Consider the following 26,802-nt stretch of genomic DNA (forward strand, 5'->3'; position numbering starts at 1 on the left):
ACCTCACCTGCATACCCCACCACCCTCATGCAAAATCCCTTGCCTTGTGCCAGATTTCTTACTGATGTGGCCCCTCTGTCTAGCTGTTGTAGATGGTTCTGCCTTTCTTTAATTTTGTGCTCTTTTTCTTTGATTTAAACACTTATGTTATCAACTTCTTTCATCCTCTGCTCCAGGAAGGTAATTGTCCCCAAAGCAACTTTCTCCAGTTATCTTCCATATCTCAGGGAGGAACTGCAGTGCTGCAGCCCCAGATGATGGAAGGGAGAATGACTGAGTGGTGGGCATGGGCTAATGATGTCAGAGCACTTCTATAGCCATGAAGCTGATGGCTGAGGGAAGACAGAGAAGTGCTGAGCCACTTGTGGAGGATTGTGGTCTGGAGTCCATCTAACCATGCAGTGGGGACCTGAGAAAGCTGTGTTAGGCAGCCCAACTTTGTGCCTGTGCTTGTGTGCCTTCAAGTGACTGGATCTGAGCTCTCTCACTCTGAGCCCAAGTTATTCCAGCCTAGTGACTGAATTTATTTCTGTCTCTGCTCCTGACATTTCTCTTTCAGGTGGCTGCTGCCTAGTTTTGGGTGGGGCGGTGGGCTGGGGTGACTCATGTTTCCAAGCTCTTATCAGCATCAGTATGATGTTCTGCTTTTCTTTTCTGTCATATGGCATCCTGCTCCCCACCCCGCCTTTCCCTCCCTCCGCCGTCTCCCAGAGGAGGCGACAGACGGTCCTGTAATTTGGTTCCATTCGCTCGACTGGAGCAACACCTGCCCCCCTCTCTGGGGACAGGAGAGTCTCATCCCAAACCGCGCAAGGAGCCAAAGACAAATCTGAAGCCCACATGCAAATAAAGCCCAGGATAAAGCGACATGGCCGTTCTGGGCAGGGAAGGCAAAATCTGTCACCAGGGGAAGAGACGGGAAAAACAGAATTGCCTCTGAAGGAATAAATAAGAAGTGCCAGGAGATTGCCTTTTCCTTTTGGGTCGGTTGCTATTGTGGTTATTGATCTGTCCCACCCTGGAGAATAAACTGAGAGTACTGAAAAATAATGGCTGATATTAGAACATATTTATTCCCCCCTAAAAGGACTGGGTTAATTGGGTTACAGGATGGCTGGATACACCAACAGATAGAATGTCTCTGATATTTCTTCATAGCTGTATAATGGAAAAGATCCATCTCTTTGTTGAATTTCATACACAACAGTCCCTTCAGCTCCCCACCCCCCCGTCTCTCCCTCTCTCACACACACATACATTCTTTGCTACAAATACAGCAGATATCAAATCATAGCCAAGGCCCTCAGTATTTCTTTGCTGTAAATATAAGTGGTAATATGCTACCTGGTTCACATGAGGAGTAAGACACTACTTTGTGCTACAGTCCCATAGAAATCAGTGTGTTTATTTGTAGAGGTTACTTTTGGCTTGCTGACTGTCTGCTGTTACTGTATCAGTCTGGATCTGTTTCAAGGGCTTAGCTAAATCTGTTAGATACCTTGTTTCCTATCAATACCAATGCAAATGCATTTTGTGTCCTATATCTATTTGTGTCCATATATGTCTGTAAATGTATTTAAACATTTTACATTTAGAAGACGTTGGATATCCGTGATACTGGGATATTATAGGTCTATGCATTCAGAGCACTTTCTGTACATGAGTGCTGAAGGTTTCCATTCTGCTTTATATATATAGGGTTGAATTGGGCTTAAATCACTTCTTTTAGCCCTAACTGTGAAGCTCTGGAGGTAGTGTTCTGCCTTCTTTGTCTTTGAACGTGCTTTCTTTCATAGTCTGCAGGATGAGCACCTCTTTAAATGTGAAAGAATGATACCTGATACCTGAATGTAGCTTCAACGTTAACTTCAATTGCTACAAGCCCAGGAAATACTAACTCCTTCTTTCTGCCCTGCGGTTGTTGGGCTAGCTGAATATGATGTAACCTTTCATTGAGCAATTCCATTGCGTTCCCACTATAGCGTTGTGCAAGATCACTCATTCCTATATTGCTGAAGGAACACAGATGTAGGCAAAGTAACTTTGATTACATAATTAGAATTTATCACTCTGTAATGCAGACTTGCAATGAGACAGAGTTTAAGTTGTTTACTCGTCCATAAATCCAGACTTTTGAGCACTTAGTCATGCAGCCTTTTCATTGCGTTCATCCTTGTAGCTTGTTCATACTATTCAGATCTTTCTTAATTTTTATTTATTCTGAGTGGGATGTGGGAGCAAAAAACAACGTCTTGTTCCCAGCGGTCATCAGCTGCTAGATGAGTATGACTTCCTTCTTGATGCCAGGAGGAAAAACAAAAGTGGTTGTGCTGATGTCATAGTGGTGAGAGAACATGAGCAAGGTGGTGAGTGGATGGAAGTGAGATGAACTTTGCAGGAGGAAGTAATTTTCTGTACCAGATAACAGTTGCATTCAGAAGAAAAAAGCTGCATCTTCAGGTCACGCACCCCAACCCTTCTGTAGGTTAAAACTGAGGCTGGCTCCTTCTGCTATCACCAAAAGCAAAGCCCTTCCTGTTGTCTGTCTGAGTGTAATCATGCTCTCTGCTATCTTGGGGAATGGTTCAACCAGGAGAAGACCTTTACTTCCCAGTCTGAGCAGTACTCAGCCACCTTGGCAATACTCTCATCTGTGCTAGGATAGGAACCATGCTGGAGCAGTAGCCCAACCCTGCAACCCTCACTGCACAGAGGCCACGGGGAGCATGGTGGGGACACTTTCAGGATTGTACATGGTAGGGAATTAGCCTCATTGCTGGCGAGAGGTGCGTTCTGTATATGTCTCTGAGACTCAGGACACATTTGGGCTGCTAATTGCAGCAGACGTCACTGTGGGTCCCAAGCTAGAGCATCCCTCAGTCTGTGAGCTGATGTTTTCACTACTTCAAAAAATGAGTTTGCAACACCCTATGTGAGCAGAGGGGACACTGTGTTCACATCTCCTTATCCCACAACCTGTGTGCCTGAATATGCCACTGATGGCTGCAGTCACCATACCCTCTTCCCTAAAACATGTATTCCCACACATGGAAAGGAAAAACGTTAATCTTTTTATTAACTAAGTTCTTCTGGATGTTGGTAGCAGGAAGCCTTGCTAGATGGCAGGACTTGCACATCAGACATGACCCAGTGTCCAGGCTTTGACAGATCCCAAGAGACAAGCCTGTCCTAAAGCAGACCAGCTCCAAAGCAGAGGAGTTGTTTCAGCACTGAAAGTTGCTGGATTTGATAACTGTGCATTGAACTACCCAGTCTGTGTGTGTCCCCTGGGACTCAGAAAGTGTGCATTGGTAGAAAGTGGAATTAACGGCCTCTCTGACAGGTTTTCTGCATGCAGCTTTTCAGCTGGGCAAGACCACACTTAATTAAACCACTGCACAAAGTGTCAGCCATAAAATGGGAAGGGAGAGAGGGTTTTATCTCTAAAGCCAGAAACAATGGATGCACTTCTTCTACTGAATGCAGCCTGCCCATGTCGATTGTGATATTCAAACTGTAGGTAAAATTAACCCCCTGCAGTAAAGAAGGAAATAATGTAATAAATCAGGTGACAGCAAGGTCTTGCTTTACTCAGTTAGTAACCCTTTCTGTTACCGAGTCTGTATTTGCATCATGTTTCCCCTGACAGACTGTAAGTGGTGGGGCCTCATAAAGGAAAATGGATGAGGTTCTTGTAAGAAGGGGAAGGACAAGATTTTTTGCTTAGTTTCCGTAGAATTGTATCTGACATAACAGGGGTTGAAACCAAATTTAAAGAAGAGTGAAGAAATCCACTTCATGCAGGCAAGGTGCAACATGTGTGTTTTGATTGCAAAGTTGGACATAGCAAAGAGCAATGCAGCAAAGCAGGTGCCTCCCAGCATCGGGTTTGATGTCACAGCCTGAACCTTGACACCTGCAGCCAAACACCAGTTGCTGTGGGGTGGCAGTGACAGTCGTGGTCTTGTGCGTCACCCACATATGGGCAGCTGAGCTGGGGGATGGCCGCCTCACCCAAGCAAGATGCAAGGCACCTGTTGAAGCTTTCTCCCCACAGCATGAGGAGATTTCAAGCCTTGTTCACAAAGCAGACTGTAGGCTCTGTTAAATGCCCATTTTTATAGAAAGACCAACTGGAAAAAATAATTAGGAAAAAACAGCATTTATTTGATACTTTTATTTATATGCAAAACAGGTCACCATTCATGAGAGATATGAAAAACGTATCAGATAGAAACCAGATTTATCTATTTTCACTACAAAATATTGCATTATATAAAGCAACAAAGACACACAAAAAAACCCTGAAAAAGACTAAAATCTTTGGATAGCAGATGTGTTGTTTTTTTTTTTGTTTGTTTTCTTTTTTTTTTCTTTCTCTTTCTCATCCCTAGAACACACTTCTGGTTTTAAGAGATTCACAGCAAAGAGCATGAAACATTTTCAGGTTATAGAATTTTTTTGGTTGTCACAAAGGAAAGCAGTCCTGGATTTACTTCTTTTTTATTTATTTTTTTTTTTAGGAAAAAATGTCCTTTCCTAAAAATATACCACACACATACACGCCCACGCTCAGCCCCACACACATACATGTATACATACACACACACACACACACACACGGATACACCCACAAAAAAAACTACTTCCCTTATAAACGATTTGCAAAGTACTTTTCAGACGTAACTATAGATCAGAATAACAACAAGTTTAAAAAAACTCTCCTAGTTAAGTGCTAGTGGTTGTTGATCCCACACACATACACACACCCACACACACACGCACACAAAGAAAAAAGAAAAAAGATCAAGAACAAATGTCTTGATATATATAAAATATAAACAGGAAGGAAGGGAAGGTTTGTCATACACAAGTGCAATATAATTGGAGCAAAACAAACAAAAAAGTAAACAAAAAAAAAGAACACTGTCTCAATCCCAACACACACTTATAAAGTTAAACGTAATATTCCACAGGAGGAAGTGTAAACACCCGACTATAGAAAACAATTGGCACAAAGTATCCAAAGTAAAATTGCCACCACTCTGAAAAATAAATAAGTCTTGAAAAAAATAAATTGTCGACTCCTTCTACCATAAATAAAAAATAGTTATTTTTAACTGCACCCATGGGTCACACGTTTAAGGTCACAAGAAGATGTTTTTGGATATATATAAAGGGGCACTTGACAGCCTGAAGGAACAATCCGATTTTACACTTCTCTGCTTAAAACAGCGGTCACCCCGCTCCTGTGCGTGAGCGACGCAACCGCCAAGAAATGCTCTCCGCGCCCGCCGCCGGGCCTCTTGCTGCCACTTGGCCGCCCTTGCCCTCTCGGGGCCGGGCTGGCCGGCGGCGGCGCGTTCCGTTCCGGCCTCTGCGGGGCCGTCGGGGCGGACTGGCGCTACACATCCAGGACGTGGTTGAGATAGGAGATGTAGCAGATGGCGAGGCGCAGGATTTCGATCTTGGAGAGCTTCTTGTCGGGGGGTAGCGTGGGGAGCAGCTTCCGCAGCTCGGCGAATGCGAGGTTGAAGGCCTCCACGCGAATCCGCTCTCGCGTGGCGTGAGCCGAGCGGTACTTGGCCGTGGCTCTCCGCCGCCGCCGCTTCTCCTCGCGGCTCAGCGGCGGCGGGTGCAGCCCCGGCCGCCCCCCGCCGCGGCCCTCCCCGACGACCCCCCCGCCGCCGCCGCCCTCCGCGGGCTCCGGGTCGGAGACGCAGCAGCTGAGAGCCTGGCCGTCCGCGCCGCCCAAAGACTCCGGGTCGGAGGGCGCCGAGGAGGGGTGGTCGGAGTCGGCCGCTTGGTCCGGACTGAGCATCATCGTGGAGGGGGCGGAGGAGCCTTCCCGGGACAGAGAAGCAGAGAGAGCGGGGTCAGAGCCCCCATCCCGCGGCGGAGCGGCCCCGGACCGAGCACTGCCCCCACCGCCACCTCCCCATGGCCGCGGAACTGCCCGCGCCCGCTCCTTTGCCTGAAGAGGCTCGGAAAGCAATAAAACGATATACACACGTCTTTCTAACGAGCTATCATCCAGAGGCTCAAATCGGGCCGATTTGTTTTCCTCCGATTTGAATACCTCCGTCCTCCCCTGCCAAAAGCCGCTGCACCATTGCCCTTTCGGGATGCGGGCTGCAGACCGATGCTAATAAGCAGAGGGAAGCACAGCTGGAGGCTCCCCAAACCTTGCGGGGCCGGTGGGTGAACTGATTTCCCGTCAGAACCGCGGGATCTGCCGTGTGTACCCAGATCTCTTTCTGCTCTTTTTCCTGCGCTCCTTTTATCATTACTGTTATAATTTCTACTATTGTTTTCCTGATGCTAACCGTGCTATTCGCCAGCGACCAAATGGGGACATCAGGCGAGCCGCGTTTTTTGTTTTTTTTTTAAGTTTTTGTTTAGGTGGGAATTATGAAATAAACACGTGAAAGAAGGAGAAAAACCCAAAGCAGGGCCCGAACTTTCCGATTCCTTTAAATTTTCCCTCCTCTCCCCTCCCTGCACGGAAAGGGTGGGGGGAAGAAAGGGGAAATAAATAAATAAGTGCTGTGGTGCCTTTCAAAAGAAAATTGAATCGTATCTTCTTGCGGCCTCACGGAGCACCATCTGTCATGTAGACAGCAGCACAAACCCGGGCGCGTACGGGGACATGCCGGCATGTAATAAAACAATACATCAGCGCTCGGGGATAACCTTGGACGCGGCGTGTGTGTATGTGCGCGCGTGTGTGCGAGTCGGGGGTGTCGAACGAAGCGGGGAGGGGGCACAGCCCTTCCCCAAAATTCCCATTGCCGAGGATCTCCTCGGAAAGTTCCCTGGCAGAGTCCTCCTTGGCTCTCGGGGAAAATGAAAGGCAAGAGCAGCTAACGGAATGGAGGGGCAGCCACAGAGCGGGGAGGGCAGGGATAGCTCCCCGGGCAGCGCTGGGGCCGGGAGGGGAGAGCCCTTGCCCCGGGAGAGATCCTTCTCCCCTGGATGTTAACAAGCACCAGGCCCACAGGGCAGGGGTGAGGGATAACATAAAGACAGCGCAGCGAGTCGGCTACTTCTTGGTGGGGACAAAAAGAAGAAGGAAAAAATTAGAGTAAAATCAGCGCTCAGCTGAGACTCCAGTGAGGGCGCACTGACGGAGAGAGGATGTGCGGAGCGGTTGTAGGAAAACGGGCAATTGCAGAGGCGCTTCCCGGAGAAAGTTGCTGTAAGATTTTTCTACGCTGTGTGCTGAATGTCCCCATTCGGTTCGGTTTTATAGCGTTTGTTTTTCGCTATCCGAACCTGGAAGAGGCTCGTTTCTATTCCTTCCCCACCCCCTCACCCCCCTCCGGCCACCCCCGCGCAGCCGGGGCAGGACGCACCGCGGGGCCGCTTACCTCGGCGCCGTCGCTCGCACCGCCGCTCCCCTCGGGTCCCCTCGCCCCTCGGCGGTGCCTTTACAGTTCAGATGTGCCTCCGGCAGCAGAGCATGGAACAATTTGGATTTCGAAAGAAATCAAAATCAAATCGTGTGAATTAGGAGCGGAGCGGCGTCCTGCTCGGGTGGGGAAGGGCAGCTCTCATCCCTCGCCGCGGCCTCCAGCTCTCCGGAGATGTTATCGCCGTGCTCGGTGGCGGAGTATAAATAACAACTTAAGTTACTTACGATGCATCGGGGGAGAAAAGAGCCGTTCCCCCATCCAAACCTGCCTTCGCCTGTTAATTCGGGGCAGAGGGCTGCAGAGGCGACGAGTCGCGTTTAGGGGGAAAAAGAAATATTAATTGCGCTCTTCGTTCTCCTCTTGCCAGGATCAATAACAAAAGGGATGCGGAGGTGCCACCAGCGGGGCTCGTCCCCTCCCCGCCCCTCGGCCTCTCCACAGAGCCGGGGCGCAGAGCCGGCGGTGGGGCCGCTTTGTTCCGCCAGGGCCGGCCCGGTGCCCGGCTCGGGTCGGGGCGCAATGCTCTTTCCTTCCTTTTCTCTCGGTATCTCCCTTCTTTCTTTTTCTTTTATTTTCTTCTTTTTTTCTTTTTTTCTTTTTTTCCTTTTCCTTCTCTTTTCTTTTTTCCTTCTTTTTCTTTTCTTTCTCTTCTTTTTTTTTTTCCCCCTTTTCCTGCTTTCTATTTTTTTTTTTATTTATTTTTTTGGTGCACCGCACAGTTTGGTTAATTTGCTGCTCTGGCGGATGAGAGGTTCGAGAGGGAGAGAACCTGTCAGAAGGCAAGTGTTGGGCTCAGTAGTTTCTCAGCCGGTCCCTCAGGAGCTGGAGAGGGGGGAAAAGAGGGCAAACGAATCCCCCATCCGCTCCCGAGACTCCCGACTCCTCCTGCATCTCTGGGCGAGAAGGAAGAGCGAACGCGAGGAAAGCAAAACAAAACAAAACAGACAGACAGACACACACACAAAGAAAAAAAAAAAAAAAGCAAGAACAACCCCACAAGAAATAAAAATCTCGGCGCGGATTTGGGTAAGGCTGCAGCACGAGGTGCGCTCACGCACAAAAAGAAAGTGCGGTTCCTCCTCCCACTCCTCCTGGGGCGGCGGAGGAGCCGAGGAGGGATACAGAAAGACAGACAGACAGACAGCGCGGGGATGTGCGCGAGCCGCTCCTGGTACCAAAGGGTTCAGCCGAGAGATGGATGTAAGAGATAAAGGCTCAGAGAAAAGGGGACGGCATTTTTTTCCCTCTTAAATTGATATTTAATGGGAAATCCTATTGGACAGAAACCTGGACACGAGTCTCTTAATTGGACTTGACATCTGTCACAGTGTGGGAGTTTTCACAGCTCAAATATTTTCAGCGGATCAGATTCTCGCTGAATCTGTGCCACAAATTATAACAGTCGAGAGCAGCCCATGATATAAAGCCTAGCCTCTGGATATACGGTCTCTTGCCACGCTCGCTCCCACCGTCCTCCCTCCCTACCCCCTCCCTCTCAGCCGCCTCCCCCTCCCCAAAATATCGGATACCCACTGATCTAGAAAAACACCGCTGGCATTTTGCATGCAAGCTAATAAATAGGCTTTAAACATCAATTTGCATCATGTACGTGGAGCCTATGGAGAATTGCCAGGCTCTTTTCCTCGTGTGTTTATTTCTGCTTTCCCCACGTCCTGTCCGTGCACCCTCTCCACAGATCTGGTGCAGGGCTGGAGCAGTTCTGCCGGAGTCAGGGTGAGGGGGCAAAGAACCTCCTCCTCGGTTTGTCTGTCTTTGTCTGTCTGATGCCCCTAGGTTCCAGCATGCAGACAATGAGGCGAGGGAGCCTTTTCTGCTCACAGGAGGCTGGATGGAGCCACGTCCCTGCCTGGTTGCTTCTTGTCACCACCTGGACCTGCCCCACAGAAGAAACATCTGCGAGAAGATGCTAATGAATATTTATTTGGGGGAAATTTGGACGTTCTTCTTCCTTTTCCTACCCAGAACAGGTCTCCAAGGCTGTGGGACACTGTCACTTGTTCAGGTGTTGTGACTTCATCTACTGCCACTGGATTTGTGGGTAACCAGCATGGTTCCTGGCTCTAGAGGAGCTTCTGGAGATGCTTGGCTAAGTGATCTTTGGCTGCTTGGCTGGGAGGGTCTGAAACACGTGTGCCTCAAGCCCAGTTCTCTGCTAGTCCATACGTGGGAGTTCCTGCATCTGCATAAAGTCTTATGCTGAGCATTAAGGAGATGTTACTGTGAGGTACCCTGGTCTGCTTAGAAAGAGATATCACGATGGAGCTCAGAAGCATGTTTAAGATCCTATATCTCAGGTCTCACTAATTCCCTCTGCCACTATGAAGAGAAGCAATCAGAATTTCAGCCAAGAAGATTCAGATGTAAGAGACTGTGGCACATCCCTATTCAGATCAGCTCACAGGTAACTATCACCGGTGCTCTTTGGAGATCTGGATCTGAACAATTCAAGGACACTGCAAGAATCAAGGACTCATTTCATGAAATGACCAGCAACCTGTGCTTCAAGCAGCATGCTGCCAACACAAAAGCCTGTTCCAGCTAGGCTGGAAGTGTGAAGAAGTTTGGAAACTCTGGTCAACCCTGCCTCCACTAGCTTCGTGCAATACAGGATTTGTTATGCTATCAATCTCTATGGGCTGTGGAGGTGGTGAAAGGATGAAGTCTACACTGTGAAGCAGGCTTTCTCCAGCTCCCACTTGTCCATGGCTCAGGACCAGTGACTTTGCTTTGCAGCACTGCTCAAGGTGTCAGCCTGTGGCCTCAGCCCACAGAAGCTGTGGTAGTGGCACATGTGTTAGGCTAAGGCTGCCACAGACAGCAGCCAGGAAGCCGTTAATTCATGCAAGCCACCTTGCTCTCTGATGCAGATGCTGTTGTCACATGGCTTGCCTCTGATTTTTACTTTCTGGTATGAGACCAAGCAGTTGCATCTCAGTGCCCTTCGGTTAGGAGCGGACATTTCTGACACCTCTTAAAGTGCTGTTTACTACCACTGTGATCCGATTACCCCACTGCTCTGCTCTCAGCTGTGTTAAATCCAGAGGTTCCAACCCCGCCCTGGGCATGTCAGGCCTGCAGCATCTCCTCAGCTGCTCTACTGCAATACGCACATCTCCTCACATCAACTGCAAGAGCCAGAGTGTAACTTCTGTGCCTTTAGCTCCCAGAAGCCACTCAGAGATGCTGGAGCTGACAGCCTGACTGGAACAACAACCCAGAGCCCAGGAGCAAGGCTAAAGTCTCCCAGCAGAAAGCTCCCATGTTCACACTGCTCACAGGTGGAGGGAGGGTCTGAAAGGTACAAATGGTATCAAAGGTGACCCCAGTGGCATGAATAGCATAGGTTTGGCTTCCCCATAAAAAGTGAAAGTGTAGCTTCTGAGCAGCACCTGGCAAAGGGAAAATGAATAGGAAAAAAATGATATAACAATGGTCTCCTGTTAGTATCATGGATACCAAGGGGCATTGCATGGCTGTGGCCATCCTGCAGGTCAATTACACAGGTGAACCTAGAGGCTGAAATGGGCAGTCATTACCTGGAGGGACTACATCTGGGACTACAATCTTGACATTCTGGTGGGCTGTAAGGGAGCCAGCAGCATCTGTTACCTGTCTTTGAGACATTGCTCCCAGGGCTGGAGGCATGGGTGAAGTGGAGCTGAATTCCTGTGGATGGAGTTGCAGCTCATACAAAATCCATCTTCTTCTGAATGAACTCCTAAGCTTAATGACAATGAAAGGTGGCCAGAGAAAGACTTATTATGAATAGAATCACATTTCACCTTTGTAGGGACCATCTCACTGAAAACAGCAAGAAGAAACTCTGTTTTGACTTCCAGGGCTCACCATCAAATGAGGAAAATCCTGTGATACACACTGCTCACTAGTTCCAACATGGAAGTAATTTTAGTCAATTACTTAAAGAGAGTGAGCAAAAGCTTCTGAGGGCTGTGACAATACAGCCATCTGTAAAGCATCACAGGTCACCAAATATTAAGTGATGGGTGGTGTTGAATCTTCAAGAGAGATTCATAACCCAGGGCTATCCAGGGTGACAGTGGGGATGGGCAGGATTCACAACAGGGTCATCTGCAGGATACAGTCAGAGAGGCAAGACTGAAAATGGCATTGCTGTGTGGTAATATTTTATGGAGAGGAGGTATGTGCTTGCATGAACATCTCAAATTCATGTCACGCTATCATTTGAAAGTAATGCCTTTTGCTAGAAAAGGCCTGAGTTGGCCATACAATACATGAATGAAGCACTAGCCTGGAGTAGATGTTTGTTCTGCAGAAATGGCCTTCTGTCCTGGCAAAGAGTAAAAGTGAAGGAACCCAGCTGGGCTCTCCAGCACTAGATCAGGTATCAGGGCAGTCAGTTTTCACTTGCAGTGAAAACCTCCCAGGGCTGTTGCAGGGAGATATCAGACATAGGGACCTACAACACAACTTTTAAGGCATTGCTTGTCAGAACAGAGCTATACTTCCTTTACTGACATGTCCTCTATGTGTGGAAAGGACAACTTTCCAGAATGCTTGAGAACATTCATTCTCTTTTATAGCGTACGCCATTCAAGTTGCTGGCATATGCTGCCCATTGAAATAAATGGAGCTTGTCACTTTTGGATGTGTTCCTTGGAAATGAACGGTCATACAAATTAGAACTCTGAGCCATGAAAATCTGTGTCTTTTTGAAAAATCTGTGCTGAGGAGAAAACTCTGTGCTCAGTGGCTCAGTTTCTGATTTCCTTGGTCATTTGGGTGATATTTTTTGTTTTCTACCAGTCATGTTTGCTATCTCTAGGCAGGGGGATTGGAGCTGCTTTAATAACCTCACAGGAGCCTTGAGGATGTTGTCAGGAGCAACCTTTTGGATCCCAGGCAATCAAGACAACAAGGTCTGGATGCAGGGCAACCGTGGTGAGATCTGCCAGCAACAGGTAGACAGGCAGGACCTCTGTCTGTCCCCTTGCAATATGAGGGCAACTGTCCTGGGACTCTGCTTAAACTTCTTATCTCCATACTAGTTAATGGCTGAAATTGGTGGTTCTGGATAAAACCCTATTTCTTTTTACATAGTACAAGCTGTTGGTTCGTGACCCTTGGTTTCTGTTTTGGTTCCCTTTGCTTGCTGGACTAGACCAGCTGCAACATTAAGACCAAGATCTAGCTGTTACTGTAAAGAGGCAGGTGCCACCACCAGGCATGACCCTTCACTGCTGTATTGCTTCAGTATGTTTGAAGATCATCCTTGCCATGTTAGCTAATGTTCACAGCCTTTGTGAGGGTGAAGTGTCTCAGCAGAGAGAGGATGGTGCACTTTTCAAAAGCAGAGGGGACTATAGTGAGCCATAGGTCAAAGGCCTCAGGAATTTCCTGATTGGTTCCTGCAAGAATAAAAAGAAGAATGTATCCTTCAGACACAGTATTTTCTCTTAATCTAAATCTTAGTGGATTCACCGTTACCCTTGGTAAAGTCCTCCACTAACCTGTTCTCCCCAGTGCTGAAAACACTGATGTGGAAAAGAAGCATGTGTAATCTCAGCACCTAGCCACTGCATTTTTTTACATCCTGTTCCCTTAGTTTAAGAGCTCTTTTATTACATCACAAGGTTTAGGTAGGAACCATGTGAACAGCTGTATGCATGTGTGTTGTACAGCTGATTTGCCTGCATGCACCAGTTAGTAACTAGAAGTTTCTGGTTATGCAGAGCCTAGCTGCAGCTATTGCTGCTGTTCTGATCAGACTTCCTGAAATTTCAGACAAGTGGGAAAATTCCACCTGGGCAAGCATTTTCAGTAGAAAGAGAAGATGGGCCTGAATAAAGCCAAACGTCTCCTAGTCCGTCTTAGATCACTATTCATTAGCAATGGCCATATCTGTTATATAGCCTTCTTTTTGTTAAAGTAAACAGATTTGAAAGCTTTGTTACCATGTAGACAAGGCTAAACCTGTTTTTCTTATAAGGTTAGGATATTTCCCACTCTTCCTGTCCATAATCTTAGACCAAAACTGAGATGTTTTTTATGCTAACCTCCAAAACAAAGAAAAAAAAAACCAACCCAAAACCAATAAATAGATATTATATTTTTTAGTTTATTAGATCATAATGTAACCTAAATGTTCCTGATACAGGCATGTAAGAAACCATATTACAATTAAATCACGGAAAGTACCTTTAGGAACCTAAGAATGCTTACAGTGAGTTAGGTTAGAAATATCCTGTTTTCAGCTGTGACCAAAAAACCATGCCTGGGAAACCTTTGAGAACAAGGTGGTTCTCTCTGAGCCACACAGTTTATGCTTAAGGAGATGATAGTAAACGTTTGCCAAAAAAAAATTAAGCAAGTTTGCTGTATTACTGTGGCTTCTACCACATATGAATGCACGAAGAGTAGTGCTGAGTATGTGGGCAGAAGTGCCATACGTTTTCAGTGACTAAATTTGCTTGAAAGGATAAATAATGGGTGAAATATGGCCAGCTAGGGAAAAAAAGGAGGAATCTGCTGCTGCCTGAGCAGTAGGAAGGCATCAAGACCATGACCAAGACCATGATTAAGGCCTGGCTCCTTGAAAGCAGCTGATGCCCTCAGACTAACCTGAGCCTGCATCTGCAAATATGAGCAGACCTTCACACATATGTTGTATAGCTTGGAGCCTTGGAAAACATCTTGTGGAGCAGGCACTATAGAAGTTAACAAAATAAAATGCACACCAATAACTAACGAGTAGTCTATGAATTAAGCAAGATAAGTAGCAGAGACTTGGTGATTTTCGTACATGCTTTGTTTACCTTAGTGTGGGCAGCCCAAATTAAGTTGGAGAATTAGTGAGAAAGGGGGATGCAGATGCAACATACCTTGCCCCCAAGGACCTTACTTGCATACATGTGTGCAGCTGCTGGCTGCCAGGGTGAGGGAAGAAAAAGTGGATGTCAAGACTAACTGGCAGCCAACACATCTGTCTTCTGTCTTTCACTCCCCCACAGTCAAGGTGGAACTTGGCTATTTTTAAATCTGATGTCTGTGTGTGTAGCCATAGGGAGTGCTTTTCCTTGTGAAAAGAAAAAAAAAAAAAAGAAAGAAAAAAAGGAAAGGAGATTTTGAAGCCACCTGTATTCCACAAGCAGACATTTCTTCTTCAATTGATGTCACATAACTCTTTCAGCCTGGTTTCCTTTCTGTACTTTGGAGAAGAAAAACTTGTAAAACAAAAGCCAGTTATCATATTTAGCCAGATTAGGCCAGCTGATGAGGAAGAAACACGTGCATTGTAGGGACTACCTCACTTGGTCACCCCAGTGCTCAGCCCTGCGCTGTTTTCTCTACACTCATGCCCATTCACTGGTGTTTGCATTGAACACTCCTGAAGATCTGGGCAAATGCCTGGTGTTGCAGCCTCAAACAGGATGTACCAGTATGAAACAGAGTTCACAAGCTCAAAGCATGTCCGCAGGAGTGACATAATAGGCACCTAGCAACAAGGCAGTCATAAATGTCATTTTAATGCCACAATGCAAGTAGCCTATGGTAACAAGGTGGGTGCTGTTTAGGTGGTGTCTAATCAGGCAGGTGGGTGGAAGGGCATCTGTTCATTAACCTGAAGACATCTGAGGAGCTCTGTTGTCTCCTTTTGCCCTATATTAACACTGGCTGGTAATAAAGGTTTAGAGGATGATGATGTCAAGGTAGCATTACTAGGCATAGTTGCTTGTCTTTTAGCAAATGGTGGCTTTGATATTTCTTAGGCTAGAATTGGTTTGGATGTTAACAGTCCCTGAAGGATTTGTTTTCCATCATTTTTTTTTCCTTTTAAATCTTTAAACCTTACCTCTTGTATGGGGACAGCAAAGTCACAGCCTGAACCACTGATTGAGCACCTGAAGGAAAGACCCTGTCAGCCCTGTGAGCACAGGTGAAGGCAGTTCTCCTGTGCAACCAGAAGGGGATGGAGTCAGTCTGTGCTTCTCATAGACCTCATTTAAAGACTGACTGCCACTGTAGAAGGTTCTCTTGCTGGAGATCCTTCCTTTTGGACTCCCCGCAGGTCTAGATCCTTAGGTACAGGAGAACAATCATTATCCTTCCTTTTGTAATCTCTCCCTGTTTGTGTTTGTACACCTCTCCTTCTTTTGTTTCTGTCATTTATTTTACCTTCTGCTTCTCGATTTTTAGGAGTGATAAACTTTGCTTTTCTCTGTTAGTTTTTTTCACTCATGACCGCTTCTGTAGCTTATTCTTCTGTGGTTTCTTTTCCAGTTCCACAAGTCCTAAGTCTGTGTAGTTATTTTGGTCATGTAGTAGCTTGCATGGAAATAGTTGCATATTTTTGTCTTAGTTGTATTTCCTTCAAAGGGACAATTTCTACTATGTCATTTGGTGTAAGGAAGGGCGCAGAATGTATTCTCCAAATGTGGATGCATCATAGATTCATACAGTGGCACAATGGTGCTTTCAGTTGCATGCATCCCTTTCCCTATTTGCTAGTTGCCAAAATAGCTTTGTGTTCAGTAGTTTTAGGTTTGGGTGAAAGGTTCAGAAATGTCTGTGGCTGGTATCAGATGAGGAGGAAGTGAGAACTTCTCAGCTTTCATCTCAAACCCAAATTGGAGTCAGAAAGCACTTTCAAACAATTTTACTCCTCTGTATCACAGAATCACAGGGGTTGGAAGGTATGTCTAGAGATCATAGAGTCCAACCCTCCTGCCAAAGCAGGTTCCCTACACCAGGTTGCACAGGTAGGTGTCCAGGCAGGTCTTGAATACCTCCACCTCATTTTTGCCCCTGGAAAAGTGGATGTTTCCCATACTAGTGCAGAAGAAGTAATGTGAAATGAGGTGAACATCTCTAAGATCTGTGGATGAATGTTTCCAGGAAAGGGAAAGCTGGTGTTAATTGGGGTCAGCCATTATTATGTCAATACAAAAGAAGTTGTAATTCTCTTCTTCATCTTTCTCACTGGCTTTTTCAGTGCTCTGTACTCACTCCCTGCATTACTCTTGTAAACAGAAGCTAAAACTAACTGGTTAATAATGGAAAAGAATGATTGAACAACTCTAATACCTGGAACATGCAGCAAGAATAATATTAGTATACAGAGCTTACAAGGATGCAGACCAGCCATTTTATTTCCAGATGTGCGGTTTGGGTCAGCTGTAACTGTCTTTACACATGCTCTTGTGATCTGTATGTTCATTCCTGGTTCAGGAGGCAAACTGATTTACATCTCATGCCCTTGCCACTCAGGGCAGCTATTGCATATTGATAGTAATGGCCTAGATGTCTCTTTCCCTGAAATGTGTGGTGGAATGTAAAGGAGATCTGGGCTTGCTCTTTAACTAGTGATGTGAGGAGCCTTCTTTAACCTCCTTTATCAGGGGATGCCTTAGGCTGCTGCTGGGCTGAAGCAGCTAGTCAGTTTGTAGGTTCCCAAGAAAGTCACTCAAGCATAACAGATTATTTGTTATTTCTAATAAGCTATTTCTAGGGAATACACACAAGAGTCAAGGAAGCCCTTTCCATAGAGAATCAATTCATTTTGTAGGCTTTGTCTTTATACAAGATTAATTGCCTTCTGTGCTTCAGCATAAACTTCTCCCTTATCATCCAGAGTTCTATCTTTCTACTCCTGAATGTGTAGAAGATGGTTTTTGATCTGCATTCTCAGTTATTTCCACTGGTAACTGTCTGCTGTACTGATAAGGCTATGTCGCATTTCTTTCCTGGCTTTTGAGATTTTTTTAGTACTTCCCCCACCTGGTATTACAAACTGCTGTATGTCTTGTTCCTTGACTTCCTGTAAGTTTGGCTTATGTCTCTAGGTTCTGGTGCTAGTTTTGTATACTCCTCTTGAACATGTTTTCTTATCTTTTTCAACATGAAATCCATCAGTAGTCTACAGTTGTCTTATTTGTTGCCTAAACTCCCTACTGTTCTCTTCCCCCATCCCATTGCTATTATTAGTTACTGTTCATCATAAACAATTCTGAAATATTTGTTGGGTGGTCCTTCATTACTTGGTAAGTCTTCTTTACCTCAAGTCTGACTAGTCTGAGCTTAGTCCAACACAGACATCATGAAGAGTAAAAAATCTTTCAATAACCTCCATTATCTTTTCAGAATTTCCTCATTAATTCAGACCATTCTGGGTGCCTGATGTTGAAGGTGCAGGTGAAAAGATGTTTCAGTTTTGTAGATTGTAGTTAAATGTCCAACTCCTTGTAGATAAACCTCAACCACTCTTCTTATCTCTACTGGGGCTGTGCCTATTGCCCCAAAAATTTGGTTTCAGTTTTGCTTTAGGCGTTGGACTTGATGATCCTTGTTGGTCCCTTCCAACTTGGGATATTCTATGAAGAAACATCTGTTGAATGACTTTACAGAGAAGTTTTCTATTCATTGATCTCCAAGTGTATTTGGGAGGTAAATAGTTTCACTGGTCTTTGTGGGTAAGGGAAAATGGGGCATGGATGAGTTATAGCCACAAATTCAGGTAAAGAACAGACATCTGGTAGAGAACAGTCAGGAACATGATCCAACCCTCTCTCCACTAAGGCACAGATGATAGCAGCGTGTATCTGGTAGGAGAGCAGACCCTTCCCTACCTCTATATAATGGCTTAGGGTAGAGTGGTAGCTATTGGAGCTCTGCTAAATCAAACACAATCATGTTTCCAGGGTCCTTGGTGCAGACATTCACTGGCCCTAGAATTTAGGAATATTTTTGAGGGAATCTGTGCACAGGCTGGTGTCAGATGCAGTCTTCATGGGGATGCTTATGCAGCACTGGGTCACCAAGTCCTCAGCTCAGTAAAATCAAGCCTTTGAGGTGGTGTTAAACTGCAGTGACTCTACCTGGCTGTTCACCATAGTTTGTATACAGAGTCCAGGTTTAAAGAGAGAAAATTATGTGGTCAGTTGCCTGCTGTGGGTACCGGATGTTATCTTCCCAACACCTGCTGCCCTGTAAAACTGAGGAAAGGTTAATGCAGTTTGATTCACTGCTCACTTAGGGTTGACAGATGATCTGGCAAGTCTTCTTGTAGCAGTTTAGGCTACTTTCATATCTAGCTGCCTGCCTCGTCTATCAGCCACAAGTTATTGCCCTTGTGACAGTGTAAGTCTCAGCAGCTCCAGTTCATCATCTGGTGTCTCAGTGCTTCTAAGCTAATGCACCAGACTCTGCCATGGAAGAGCCATGGGAGGACGTGTTCCCATCTGCCAAACCTGAAAAGGGAGTAATGACAGGTGGGTCACCAGGAAGTTCTTCAGCTACTGCTGTAAGGCTCATTAAAGTTCATCTGTCAGAGCACTTGCATGAATTAAGTTATGGCTAACCAGGCTCAGAATCACTGCCTTGTGCCTAAGCAGACTCTATCTTGCAGGGTATGGAGGCTTCAGCCCTGTTCTGGGTCTTAAAAGGGAGAAGGCTCTGTTTTCTTGATAGATTCAGGACTTCATGCCCATATCTATATTTTATGTGCTACAGTTGGAAAAAGTACACTGTTCATTTGTATTTTGTCAGCTCAAGGAAAATTACAAGATGGGCCACGGGAGGAGGGAAACTGTGGGCTGCAGCTAATAAATGGCCATTTGCTAGAATTGCGAAGACTGGGTGATAGGAAGGTCTCACAAAGATGTAATTGCTTGAGGAGAATTAATATCACTGCATGAAACTTGATGAGAGAATTCAGGCTTTTTTTTTGCAAGTCCCTTGAGACAAAGAGGATGTTGCACTGTCTGGGACAAGGGAAAATGGGGTTGCAGTAGAGAAGAGGAAGATAAATGCCACAGGCTGAGTCAGGCAAGATTTGATTTTTATCTTCTTGGTAATGTTGAAGGGAGAATACTCTTAAGACTGGGAGCACAGTCTTGGTTTGAGAATATGAATTCCAGGAGTGTTCACTCTTACTTGTGACTTTGAGCTTCAACTTATTAAACAAGTTGCCTGTGGCTGGAGTGCTGGGGCTTAGCGTCCTGAGCACTGCCAATGATCAAAACACACAGCCACATCCTGCACAGGAAATAAAGAGAAATAAGAGACTGAGCTGAGAGGACAAGGCATACTTAGAAGCAAACTGGTAGGATGTGAAGATGAGAGATGCAGCCTGGTTGGAATAATGATGTCAGGAAGGTTGCTGGTTTGCACAGTTAGGGACGCTTGTAACCAGAAGGGCTAATGTCTGTAGTTTCTGGCCTCAGCTGGAAGCTGCTGTGACATGTTTGCTGGGAGGAAGACTGTGACTCTTGGCAGCAGTTAAGAGCATGGATCTCCTTCCAGTCAGGTGGAAATGTTCTTCCATCGACACTGAATTGCTTTTGAAACTCTGACTCAAAGAGCTTGTATTTTCTCATGAGGCTGTATGATAAGGAAAGGATCTGGAGGTCCCAGGTAGAGGCAAGCAGGGTGTTGTGTCTGTTTGAGCCACTTGAGATGGTGTGACTATTCCAACTCTAAGACCTGAGGTCTCTCTTCTGCACTGTGGTCCTCACCACTGACAACAGGCCAACAGTAGCTGCCAGATCCAGCTGCATGGGTGTTTCCATGGTTTTACATAGCAAATAAGTGCTCTCCTCAGGAAAGCGGGAGGCAGGTATGCACTGTACCCAAGTGTCAAGTGTGAGCATCAACAAGGGAGATTTCCCATAGCAGGTCCCAGCCCGCTCCAGCCCTTCAAGTGATTCCTCAGGTGTAATCCCAATGGCATCTTCCTGCAAACCATGCAGCTTTTACCCATTCCCTGGTTATGCCTCCTGGAGCCACAGTAGAGGCTGAGAATTTTCCATGCTGCCAATATTGGCGTTGGCTTCCTTCTCACCAGGAGCCTAACTGCTCTTCAGGCAGCTGGGAAAAGCAGTCATTTACAAATGTAATGAGATAGCGCTGGACAAACTAAGTAAATACTGTTTGGGCTGCATTCATATTCCTATGCCATGAGAGCTGCATTTTCATGAGAGAGACAGTCTGGCCCCCTTGATAATCTTAATCGTTTTTGACATGAAGGCTTCTTCTCCTATTTCATGACTTATTTCCCCAGTATCGTTTAAATGTATTAAAACACTGTTAGCGTAGAAAGTAGGCATCATGTTAGCATAATATCTAATCAGAACTACCCTGCCTGTCCCCGCAGGGTTTCTTTATTTATTTATTTTGTGGCTGTTTGTACTGTTTTCTTGTTAGATTGGAGAGCCCTTCCTTGACATACTCATTTGTTCTGCTGTGTAATAGAATAGGATCTTCCAGAGCTGCTGACATCTGCTTTATTCTTGAGATCTGCAACTCTCAGCCTATGAAGTAACAATGATAATAATAATAGCGATGATAATCATCATAGTGTGAGGAAGGCTGAGAAGTGAAGCATGAAGAGAAGAAAAAACAGAAGAGGGAAAGAATGGGATGGCAAAAATGTTTTGAACACTGTGACTGTGTTTTTACTGACCCTGATTCTCCACTCACTTACCCAAGCTCTTTGATTGCACTGTCCTGTGGACTGCAATTGATTTCCTCATGACTTTTTACACTGAGAGGTAGAGGTGATCAGGCACTGTGGTTTATGTGATCAGGATACTCATTCACAGGTATATCCAACTCTGCTTTTGTGCTAATACATTGCTTTGATTCCTCGATGGCATTGCGGTATTGATTTTGAAGGGAATTATTTTTTTCACTGCTTCTGAGGATCTGGACAGTGTAATTTCTCAGGGACTTATTCAGCTCCCCCCCCCCACAACTTCATCCTCACATGTCACAACTGAAATAATTGACATTGCATGATATGAAACTGGAGGGATGCAACCCCAAATACCGAGGCAATCACATCTGCAGCAGACTCGACAAAAAGCTGCATGAGAGAGAGTTGTTGGGATAAGTGCTGTCTGAAAAAGGCCTGGAAGCTGTGAGTCCTGGGTCATCTTCTCTGAATCCTGCTCTGCTGAGATAAAGCAGAACTCTGTACTAACTTAGGGCAAGGAGAGGTGATAGTGTGCTGCAAGGAGGGAGAGAAATAAAAGTTCCTAGGATTAAAAAGATTTGGTCACTTTGAGCTTCAGAATTCCTTGGCAGGGGAGATTAACCAAACGTGTTAATCTTGTTACATCACCCCCCAATGTAAATTATTCACATATAGGAATTCTTGAAATGACTTAAAATGGAACTGAAATTTGGGACTGGTGGTATTGAAAAGTAAAGATATAGAGATGATGTTCATGGCTGACCTCAATGGCCGTGGCCAACTAAAAGGTGAGGAAACACAGAAGGGCTTGAAAGTAGTGAATTTAGCCCATATTGGGAAGTTACAATCATAACTAAATTCATAACAGTCATGAAAGCACCCAAAGCAAAACTTGGGTTCCAGTGCTTGTTGTACTCTCCCTTTCAGAGGGTCAGGCTGGGCTCAAGATCCTGGCTTATAATGGATTTCCCAAGTCCTGCTTCTTCTGGCCCATCATTTGGCTCTCCTCAGAGGTCTCAGTTCACACTATTAAGGTTATCAGTGTTGTTACTTTAACTGGACATTGCTGTAAGGGACATATTAAAAGTACTGGTTGGATTATTCTTCTGTGAGTTTAATGTATATAAAATGGGGGTATGAGTCAACACACGATAGAAAAGAGGTTCATGAGAATTAGAGATGGACGTGATTTGAGATACCATCTGCACTCTTTTTCCCCTGGTAGATGTTTGTAAAATATCTTTTGAGTGTTTTGTCTAGCTTTAAAAACTCTAGCTAGCAAAAGCCATTCTATGCCCCATAGAAAGCTTTTCCTTTGAACAGCACACCTTATGCCCTCAAAAAAGTAGCGTTTCAGACATGTTGTCCCTTGAGATCTCCAGTGTCCCACTCCACATCAGACCTGAGGAGGATGGATGTGCAGGAAGGCATGTCTGTTTTGCTATTACTTGGACTATACTAGACTGATAAAAGGATGCTCAGAGGGATTTTAGTACCATTCAATTTGATTTCAGGTGGTTATTTTATTTCAGAAAGTGCTAGTTTCCTGGAAAGCTAATGGATTCTTATTCCTGTTCAGGTTATTTGGGTCTGTGGGTCTGGTCACCCATTCTTTGGTATTCTCTATATTAAGAGTCAAGTTCATTTGTAGTTTTTGTCATTGTTTTTAACTGCTATGCTATGTTTTCTTGTTTTGCTCCTGACTACACCCCCACAATCCTTCTCCTGCACTTACGAGTAGTCATTCTTTCTTGTTTGATGCCTAATCAATTCAGAACCTTTCTGTGCACATCCTTTCCTCATAGTAAATCCCTCTTGCCACACTCTGAGGTCACTGTTTCCTCCTTACAGTTTGTTCTTGCCTCTGTGGAAACTGGGTGCTTGCAGTGAGTACTCTAGGCTGCTCCAAAATTGACATTTTGGAGATCATTAAATTGGACCTGCTGTGTCCAGAGGAGGGAGGGCCACAAAAATGATCCAAGGGATGGAACACCTCCACTATGAGGACAAGCTGAGAGAACTGGAGCTGTTCAGCCTGAAAAAGGCTCCAGGAAGTCATGAGCTCTGCCTTTTCAGTATCAAAAGAGAGCTAAAAGAAAGGGCTGACACTTCAGGATCTGCTGTGATAGGACAAAAGGAAATGTTTTTTAGAATTTAGACTGGATATAAGGGGGAAAAAAATTACAATAACAGTAGTGAGGCACAGGAAATACTTTCAATTTGGAAGAGGGGAGATTTAGGTTGGTTACCAGGAAGAAGTGTCTTACAATAGGTGTAGTGAAGCACTGGAACAGGTTGCCCAGAGAGGTGGTAGATGTCCCATCCCTGGAAACATTCAGAGTCTGGAAAGGGTTCTGAGCAACTTGACACGCTGTAGATGTCCCTGTTCATTGCAGAGGAGTTGGACTAGATGACTGTTCAAGGACTTTTCCAACTCAAAAAAAATTCTACATATTTTTCTTGACTTGCTTGTTGAATGAGTCTTGGAAAAACCTCAAGAAGCATTTTGAAGGCTCTTGGTATAGGGGAGGTCAAAGCTTGTTGGGACAGCTGGTAAAGTATGCAGCTGGGAAATGACATTCAGAGTCAGGAGAACAACAAATTTTAAAACAAATGAAGAGTGGGAGTTATACATTTTATTGAAACCTTGTGGATCAGCAACTGGCTGGTAGGACTTTGAATTCACTGAAGTGAAGCATCACTCTAAGAAGCAAGCGTAGATGTCAGGTTATGTAATATCCTGTTTTCAGGAAACTCATGAATGAACACATACAAATAGCTCTGCGCAGTGTGAATGTGGAACTGGTCCTCTTCATCCACTCCTGATGTTGGAGGTGTGATAGCACCTTCCGAGAGCTGATTTCAAAGAAGCTCTACCTCAGACAATCAGCAGTCTCTTGCTTACCTCAAAACCAGACAGGTGCTATCTTTAGAGTGTATATAACAGAAGAGAGGACAACTCTCATTCCTATAGTTTTATCAGATGTGATTAACCTTAGTAAATAGGTGCTGACAACTACTGGATTTTCAAGGTGAACACTCTCTGAGAGCAGTTTGCAAACTAACCTGCTTCAATCATGAACCACTTTTCTCAAGTATTAATGTCTTCACAGTGAAGTTATCATCCATGCTGTCCTCAAAATACTTAACAGCATCCTGGGAAGGTGTACCTCGGGACTTGCTCCTGTCATTGCAATATAACTGCATTTTCCTGTGGGTAGCAGAGAAATAAAATCTTCAGTGAATCTGAAAGTCATATAGTTGTCCTTTCACAGGCACATAAGGAGAAAGACTGCTGCTAAATGACACATCTTGGTGCTACTGACACATATGAAGTGGGATCTATCTCAGTGAACTTCTCATGTCTGCACTCCACCTGAGATTGTTCCTCTGGATTCCCCTTACACTCTGAATGAAAGCAAACAGTTTGATGGTACAACTTATCTAGACAGTTTCATACACTTGCAGTAAGGTGAGGTGACTTGCTCATCAGAAGGACCTGTTCCTCCCCATTAGAGGGAGTCCAGACTGATGACTGCAGTGGTGGCACTCATTCCAACTAATTATACCCTGACATTCAGATGCCTTTGCAGTCGTGTGTAGGTATGTCCTTCCCATCAGTGGAGCTTCATCTCTTTGCACCCTTGCTTCTCTGCTCTGAGTCAGCTCATTTTCCAACCATTTTGCATTAAAGAGGCTTTTCTATTTCTCTAGTTGACTCAAAAAACTTCAGGAGCTTGTTGGGAGACTCCGAAGAGTCTGTAACTTGTCTCATTTTGGTATCTCCCTACAGAGTGATGTTTAAGCCACGATTTTTTTCCCCATGCACCATTGGAATCTCAGTCCAGTCACTTGTTCTGCATCTCCAAACCTCTGCCTTTATGGCCTATTTGGCTTAGAAGCCTACAGCAGCTGGAGGACTCAGTTGTTACTGGTTTTGTGCATGCATGGGAGTTCCTTTTAAGCAGGATTTGGGGTGGTTTAATGTCTGCCAGTCATCTCCTGCCTAGTGAAAGTGTGTCTGGTCGATGAGCTGTGGATCCTCAGGGTGGAGCAACTCCATCCCTCCCAACAAATAAACCTCAGAGAGGCTCAACAGAGGGTGGCAACAGTTCTCTTGATGGCACAGAACTAGTATAGGAACTCTGTTATTATTCTGTTCCGTGTGGCTCCCTTCTCACCTTGTCACTGGCCTGACCAGTTTAGAAGGGGATGAGCTGTTGTAAGGGACAGAATTGTGCAAAAGCTCATTTACAGGCTTCCACAGGCCTTCCCTTGGGTGTGACTTGATGCTTTTCCACTTGTCCTTTCTCCCCTCTCCAGTCTCCAAGCAAGGCAGATCAGCAGGCAGTGTAAATGTTCTCTGCTACTCAAAATACAGGCCCCCAGGAAGTTGCAGCAGCTTAGTGCTTGTTCCCATCCCTCTTCCTTCTCCCTCCTGATCTCCATGCTTCTTTGTCTCCCCTGGCCTCCCCTCCCTTTGTCTGGTTTCCCTCTCCCCCCTGATCTCTCCGCCTGTGTCTCGCGGCCCCTCTCTGGAGACAGGCCTAGTGGCCTGGCCGCCATCTGCTGCCTGTTTTTGTCAGCGTGTGCGCGGCCGGGCCCGCGTGTGCATGCGGGGTTTTTTATGAGGTTGAGATCAGATGGCATCTAATCGATCGTCATGGTCTCCATGGTTACCAGGGTGACAGAGTACTTGGGAGAGACACATACTCCAGCCTGGGGCTGTCAGACCATTCCTGAGAGAAATAATACCAAAACGGAATCAAGCCTCTTCCATCACGTTTCATGCATTTACATCCTCCTTGGAGCCAGGAACATGCAGCTCGTGCTTCTCTGTGACACTCTCACCCCTCAGCTTGGTGGCAGGAGGGACAAAGCAGGCTCTGCACAGGCACAAGTGTGAGCAGATATTTGGGAAAGCAGAACCTGCCCCCTTTCTGTTGCTGCTTATTTATTTATTTATTATTATTTTTCTTCTGGTCAATGTTGTAACCATAATGGTTATTTTTATTCTTCTAAATTGGATGGTTAGTCTCTCAAATTGGCTAAAGGCAATGATATCCTCCCGGAAGGGAATTGCAATCTATTAGTATTAGCAGCGTCTTTTCTTCCCGGCCTCAGCCCCCAATACTAGACAGTCTTTAGCCCTCGTTGTGACAGATCAATCAATCTCTCTGTGATTCCTGGTTGGAAGCAGGCGGAGTGTGATGCTAAGGATGAATTATGGAATTAGGAGAGTTCTTTGTCTTTAGAAGCAGATTGAGTCAGGCAAGGAAACATCTCTGACCAAGGCAGTTAGCATGTCAGGAGCATGGGCATTGAAACTGAATATGATCCTGGATGGACCTGGGGAGGAGGAATCTGTCTTCCACGCACTGCAACACTGCAGCACTGCCCCCCTTCATCCCCTCAATAATCCAGGAGTTTCAGGTTTGCCTGCAGTTCACCACCTACAAACATAGAGCCCTGACTGTTGAAGAGTTCCCTCCCATCACTGGCCATACTGGGCAAACATGACCAGGTCTTTGGGCTGACCTCAGCATCGCTCCCCAAAGGCAATCAGTCTATGTCTTCTCTCATTTGCTGCAGTCACAACATTAATGCCCATCAAACCTGGTCCTTTGCAGTGCTGATGGTGCCCTGACTGCCTTCCTGCCCATGGTAGCACAAAGGGCTTTGGAAATGTTGAGTGTAAACAGAGCCAAAGGGAACTGACAGCACCAATAGATGTGGCTGTGATGGCTGAGAGACTGGTGGCCCAGAAGAGCTCTTCAGACATCTGGAGGTGCCGGCTTACTGCTGCTACCTGTAAAATATATCATATCAGAACATCTCTGGCCAAGTAGAGCTCATGGAACCACACATGGTTTGAGTGCAGCATATGCCTTTATGTGTCTCTTTTTTCTTCCTGAA

General features: G+C 45.6%; 1 protein-coding gene across 1 annotated transcript; it reads right to left on the minus strand.

The window, feature by feature from the left end:
- Nucleotides 1-5,404: 5,404 nt before the first annotated feature.
- NHLH2 (nescient helix-loop-helix 2) lies at nt 5,405-5,824 on the minus strand. The gene has a single exon (XM_065740959.1). The coding sequence runs from the start codon at nt 5,822-5,824 to the stop codon at nt 5,405-5,407; it is 420 nt and encodes a 139-aa protein (XP_065597031.1).
- Between the last annotated feature and the right edge of the window lie 20,978 nt (nt 5,825-26,802).

This window comes from Cyrtonyx montezumae, unplaced genomic scaffold (assembly GCF_038088225.1).
Source record: "Cyrtonyx montezumae isolate F1298 unplaced genomic scaffold, pur_monq_1.0 scaffold_3, whole genome shotgun sequence".
Lineage (NCBI taxonomy): Eukaryota > Metazoa > Chordata > Aves > Galliformes > Odontophoridae > Cyrtonyx > Cyrtonyx montezumae.